Genomic DNA, 6,210 nt, shown 5'->3' with positions numbered 1-6,210 from the left:
TAACTTGAGCTCACAGTCCACGTACAGGTCTTGCTCAGTCCTCAGAGGAAGCAGCGCTGAGGCCCAGGGGATGGCAGCCCTGGCAGCCAGCAGCTCCAGTCTTAGTCCCACCTGGGACTTGCTGCTGCATGTTTCCTTCAGCAGCGCCAGCACCTGCTCTTATACATCCCCATCCCACAGCATGGTCACACTCGGACACCCAGGATCCCTCCAAAGGAGTGGGGATGTGACCAGCTTGCTTGTGGCTAACGGCCACTTGCCCCACACGATAGTGCACTGGGGGTTTGGAGCAGAGGGCTGGGCTCATACCGGGCAGCAGAGGAGCCTACATTCACATGGATAGCAGGAGTTTCTGCTGGGGACAGGGTGGCAGCACCAATCCGGCACCCAGCTGCCCCAAGGGAGCAAAGCACCAGGGCTGTGGGGAGGTTTTGCCCCTCTCGGCCCTTGGGCAGCTCCCCAGCTCCTGGTTTGATGCCTCACGCTCCAGGGCTGTCAGCCAGGGCTCTGACAGCCCCTTCCCACAGGGGCTCCAGGAAAAGCACAGCTGGGTCTGTGCTGCAGCCCCCCCTGCTCCCAGGCAGCGCCTAGCTCAGGGCTGCACCCCCAGAGCCAGGCAGGGGCCCAGAGCAGAGCATCCTCCTCCCAGCACACTTATTTCCATTAACCCAGAGACACCAATTCCCTTACACAAGACAAGTGTTTATTCAGAGTTAACATTTATAGTCAAACAGGTATTTCCCCTTCCTCTCCACATAGACTTAATAGCATTCTTTTTATAAATAAACATTTAGTGCTGGGAGCTTGCCAGCTTCACCGACAGCAAAGTGCATCACGATGCAAGGTGGGAGGTTGACCCCGTCCCTTTCCTGCCTGGGACCATCTTGCACCAGTTTCCAGAGTCCAAATCCAGCAGAGCAGGAGATGAACCCCATGAAAGTGCTGAGACCTGACAGTGCTGAGTCCTTCAAAAGCAGGGACTCATCCTTCAGCGCTGGGACCAAGCAGCCTTCACTCCAGGACATCCCTCAGTCCCAGAGGTGGCCAAAGCCACTCACTCTGCAGAGCCAAATGAGGGTCCTCTCTCTCCCCACTCAGCCCCAAAGGAGAAAGAGTCCAGGAAAAAAGCAACAATTTTGTCTTTTGGTGTCATCCTTGCTGGTGAGTAGGACTCCCTCCCTGGAGCAGTCCAACAGAGCCGGAGCAGGCAGCTCCCAGCCCGGTGTCAGTGTTGAAGGAGGCAGGAACATGGGGGCAAACAGCAGCACTCAACAAGCCAACAACAAGGTAAGAAAGTGGGGTTTCAGGTCAGCAGAAACCAGGGAACCCCCAAAGCCTCCCAGGCAGTGTTGGTCCCACAGGGAGCTCGGCGCTGGGGACCTCCATCAGGTTTGTCACCATCTGCAGCCTGACCCGTGACAGCACCAGTGAGTCACCCAAGGGACGGGCTGGCCCAGGACAAGGGCTTGGCTCCATCCTGCTGGGAAGAGGGCCACCACCATGTGCCAGCAAGCAGGGTGGCCTCAGGACCAGGCTGTCCCAGGGCTCTACAGTCCATATCTGTGACCCTTTCTTAAAGGATATCTGGTGCCACCAAGTGACTGGGACAAGTGTCCTCCATGGCCAGAAGTCTGGCAGGGGGAGAGACCATAGATGGACAGCAGGATGGTGCAAGGACAACGTTTGGCCCCACCACCACGGGGCAGAGGACACTCTTCTCCGCAGGCAGGGCAATGCCTTAGTCCCACCAGGCCCATTTCAGTCCTCCATGGGGCTGCAAGCCTCAACATGGGCTGCTCCTACACATTGCACACAGTGGAGGTCCCTCAGGACCCCAGAGCTACTCATAAATAGGGAACTACAGACTCTACATTGCTTCATACAGACAGCTTACACAGTACAGGGTGGGGGGAAAAAGCCACGGACACCCCCAGAGCACGTCAGCATCAGCGGCTGTCCCCAGCAGCAGAGGAGCCAAGCTCCACCATGTCACAGCTTGGGCTTGTCAGGGACAATCCTCCGCTTGGAGCTGTAGAAGTCTGGAAGGTAGAAAAAAGGGTTGGAAAGTGCCTCCAGGCTGTTGGGAGCAGCAGGGCAGGAAAGGGGACACGTCGCAAGGGAAGAGCCCCAAAACCCAGCCCAGGTGGGCTCCATCTTCGAGCCACCCACCCAGAGTTCCTGGGGAGAAGAACCTGTAGGTCTCACCTATTTCCACTCCAGGCCCCGATCTTAGAGGACAGGCTCAAGCCATGGGAACTGAAGGGGATGAACTATTTTGGGGCACCTTTGGCTATAAAACCCACAAGCCCAATATAAGCCCCCAGCAACCCAAAGACACCCAGCTGGCAGCGTTTTCCCCTTGGAAGATGGGCTCTGCTCCGAGGAGAGATGCATGGAGACTGGACCCCTCCCCATGCCTGGGAGCCAGACAGGGCTCTTGCACCCAAGTCCCCTCCATCTGTCCCTACCAGGAGAGTCATGACACCAGCAACGCCACCAAGCACGCATGGAGTGACACCAAGCTTCCAGCACTCACCTTTGATAGTGGTCTGCCCACGTTTCAAGCTCTGTGGGGAATCAGCCCTGTAAATCCCCAAGCTCTGCTGAGACCCCTCAGGGGAAATCCTGCCAAGACGGTCCTTGGAGGGGACCTTGTGGACCAAGGAGCTCCTGTTCTCACTGCTGGTGGCCTTGACCAGGCTGTGGATCTCCTGGGGCGGCTGCTCAGCCAGGAAGACCCTTTCCCACTTGAATTGTCCTTCCAAGGGAGTCTCCGTCTCGAAGTTGAAGTTCCAGCGCTGCTGAGCTTCTTCCAGCTGTTGCCTCAACAGGTCTTCAAAATCATTCTGGAGCTGCTGGTGATCCACAGGGCCAAAGAGGTTCCTGCACACCTTGCTGCTGCATGGCATCTGCCCAGCCCTGCTCTGAAACAGAGGCATCGTGGCAACTGGAAGGAAAGCAGAACAAGTTAGTGGGGTGTTGGGCAAGCCACGAGCAAGCCCGAGGGCCAGCATGTTTGCTAGGAGAGCAAAGACACGCTGTAACCAAGGTGGGAACAAGGCAGCCCAGAGTGGACCTCCATCTGCCAGCACTCATCTCAGACATTTGGGATTTTAGCAGTGTTTTGAGCAGAGGCCGGAGCATGACTGAGGTCAAACACAGCCCGGCACGATGCAGAAAGATGGGGAAGGTGCCCATGTTCCCCATTCCTCCTCCAGCAGGCAGAGCCCGGCCAGGGCAGAGCATCCAGCACCTCGATGTTGCCACCGGTTCCATCCACAAACCCGCTGCGTTCCCACTTCCACGCAGGCACAACGCAAGTGGAGCAACAGGATGTTTTTCTGACCAGTTTCTTCATCTCAAGAACCCAGGCCCAGTGGCAAGGAAGCCTTTTAAGCAACTGCAAGAACGTGCCACAAGCTTGACCACTTAGTTAACCACCCCTGTTATCTGCAAGAAGCTGTTGGGTAACCAGAGACAAGACCCTGTTTGTTTTGTTTTTTTTTTTTTTTTTTCAAATCGGTGCCAAAACCCTTGACCCTTGAGTAAGTGGCAAAGCCTTTCCTTCCTAGCAGTCCTCCCGCTTACACATGTGTGGGGCTAAAGGATCCCTCAACACCACCCATGGTTATGAGTAACCTCGTTATCAAAGAAAAGCAAACGTTCTGGGATTTGATGGTTTTCAGAGCTAAGGCTTGACCCTGCTTGGATAGCTGTGCTCGTTAAGTCTGCTTTTAAAAAAATCAAGATTCACAGAAATAAAATCCCTGCAAGACAGCTTTCTCATTGCCCGCCCAGTCTGGGACCACAACAGACCCCCCCAAATGTCCCCGGGGATGGGGTGTCCAGCCTCCTACAGGGAAGTTTTCTGCCCAAACCGACCCCCCCGGGATCGCCTGCGCCCCATTCCCAGGCACACCACCAGCACTGGGCCCCTGGAGAGCCGCCAGCCCGGGGGCTGGGGGGGCCACGCTCCGTCCTCGGGGCCACCCTGTCCCAGCCCAGCCCCGCTCCCAGACTGGGCATCCCCGAGTAAAAATAGAAATCCAGCTTCCTATCTCCTGGCAGCCAGGGCGCATAAACAGGGTGACCTCACCACAAGGCAAGTCCCAGCATGTCCGGGCAAGCCGGGGCAGGTAGCAGGAGGGGGGACGTGTTTTGACACCCTCCAGCCCTCCCCGCCGGGGTCGGGCGCCCATCACCCCGGCCTCACGCCACCGCCGCGGCCCAAGTGCCACCCCAGAGCTCCGCACCTCGAGATAAAGCGGCTTCGCCCCGACTTGTGATTGCGGATTGCCCGAGCCACCAAACGGGGACAGAGCAGGGCCAGGTCCCCGTCCCCTCCCCTGGGGCCGGCGCTGCTTTCTACAAAGCAAAAGCTTCGGGGTTTCCTGCAACTCAGCTGGAGAACCCCAAGAATCGGACAAAGAGGTGATGCAGGTGCACGGCTGCATTAAACCCACCCAAGCCCCAAGAGCACCCGTGACACTCAGGACCAAGTTACACCAGTTGGGGGAAGGCTTGTGGAGCGGGAGGGGCCCGGAGCACCCACACCCGGGGGTGGACGGAGCCGGTGGCCGATGTGACCCCCGCGCCAGGTGCCTCCCCGGGGGAAGGCACAGAGAACGCCCCGCTCATGACACCGAGGAGCCCGCGGGGCTGGGGGGGTTGGTTATGCCGGAGCCCTCGGGGGAAGGTGTCCGGATCCCCATCGGCCGCCCTCGCGGGACCGCGGTCACGCAGGGGGGATGCTCCGCGGCGGGGCCGCCCGGCCGCGCCCCGCACCGCGCCCCGCCGCCGCCGGGGGGCGAGCGCAGCCCGGACCGGGGCTCCGCGCCCACCCGGGGGGCCGGGGGGCTCCCCATAACCCACCCACCCACGCCCCGGGAGCGGCCCCGCTCCCCACGCCGCGCTGGGGACGCGACTACCGGGGCCGAACCGCTCCCCCCCCACCCCCCGGCTTTCTCCGCGCCTCACCCACGAGCAGGGCACCGCCGGTCCCGAGGTGGGTGGGTGCGTGTCGTGTTTCTCCCCCCCACACACACCTCCCCTCCCCAGTGAAACCGCCCCCCCGGCACCAGCGGGCAGGGAAGGGCCGAACCCACCCCACTCACCGTCGCGTTGCGCCGCGTCTCGCAACCGCCGGGGCCCGTCGCGTCTCGCTTTATACCGGGGCGGGGCGGGGCCTCACCGCGTCGCCCGGGATTTCCCCCCCGCCCCGCCCCGGCCCCGTGTGTGTGTCCCCCCCCCCCCCCACCAAATCCCAGTCCCCGTTCCCAGGAGTATGCACGGGGACCCCTTTCCTAAGGGGGTGCAGGGATCCCCCCGTTAGGAAATACAGGGATCCACTTCCTGGGGTGGGGGGGTGGGTGAGGGGGGTGGTGCAGGGGCCCCCCCGATCAGGGGATACAGGGATCCCCCCGTTAGGAAATACAGGGACCCACTTCCTGGGGGGGGTGCAGGGACACCCCCCCAGTAGGGGAAGGAGTCAGCTCCCCATCAGGGGTGCTGGGAACCCCTTTAAGAGGGGTGCATGGACCCCACCCATCAGGGGATGGAGAGACATCCCCCCCCCCATCAGCGATGCAGGAGCCTCCCCATCAGAGGGTACAGGGACCCCCTTCCTAGGGGTTGCAGGGACCCCCCATCAAGGGATACAGGGGTGCCCTGTCCCAACTGGGAGACACAGAGCAGCGTTTCAGCTCACTGGAGGGGGGGTGGGGGGGTCCCCATCCCACCCAGGCTTTCCCGCCCACCGGGTCGCTGCAGGAAGGGGGGGATAACAGGTTGAGGAAAGGGCGACTCAGCCCCTCGGGGTGCCCACCTCAGAGCCACACCGGGATGATGCTCCCCGGGACCCCACACGCTGCCCGACCCCGTCCTGGGCTGCGTGGGCTGCCCCTGGCCTTTCCTGCTGGATTTTGTCCCCGGGGCCTGGCTCTGCTCTGCCACCTCAGCCCCCCCCCCCAGCCCCCGGCTGCAGCCGGAGAAAAGCGTTTTGGGAAAGATCCGCTGCTCTGAGTCCTGCAGGCTCCCGGGCAGGGATGAGGAGGAGGAGGAGGAACAAGTCCGTGCATGTCCTGCAGGAACCGGCGCGCAGGATTTGGAGGGGTCTGTGGCTGATCTGGAAAATACATCCAAGCGCACAGGCAGGAGAGGGCTGAGCCCAGGGCAGCTTCTGCCGGGGTTAAACTGCAAGGCCGGAGGGTG

The 6,210-nt window shown here is 61.1% G+C and overlaps 1 protein-coding gene across 1 annotated transcript; it reads right to left on the bottom strand.

Moving 5' to 3' along the window:
- Nucleotides 1-681: 681 nt before the first annotated feature.
- On the bottom strand, nt 682-5,211 carry CDKN1A (cyclin dependent kinase inhibitor 1A). Its single transcript, XM_042800267.1, has 3 exons — nt 5,115-5,211; nt 2,537-2,947; nt 682-2,039 (listed from the first exon to the last, which is right to left on the bottom strand). Exons 2-3 carry the CDS (start codon nt 2,937-2,939, stop codon nt 1,990-1,992), a joined length of 453 nt encoding a protein of 150 aa, XP_042656201.1. The 5' UTR covers nt 2,940-2,947; nt 5,115-5,211; the 3' UTR covers nt 682-1,989.
- Between the last annotated feature and the right edge of the window lie 999 nt (nt 5,212-6,210).

The sequence above is a fragment of the Tyto alba genome, unplaced genomic scaffold (assembly GCF_018691265.1).
Source record: "Tyto alba isolate M040663 unplaced genomic scaffold, T.alba_DEE_v4.0 Super-Scaffold_30, whole genome shotgun sequence".
Classification (NCBI taxonomy): domain Eukaryota; kingdom Metazoa; phylum Chordata; class Aves; order Strigiformes; family Tytonidae; genus Tyto; species Tyto alba.
Note: the sequence above shows the minus strand (reverse complement) of the source record. Positions and strands in the feature narration are given on the sequence as shown.

Excerpts from the sequence above, each read along its gene's own strand:
- CDKN1A (XM_042800267.1), bottom strand. The coding sequence starts at position 2,939 with ATGCCTCTGTTTCAGAGCAGGGCTGGGCAGATGCCATGCAGCAGCAAG. Across the intron at positions 2,040-2,536 it reads TGGGCAGACCACTATCAAAG|ACTTCTACAGCTCCAAGCGG; the intron begins GTGAGTGCTGGA and ends TCTACCTTCCAG.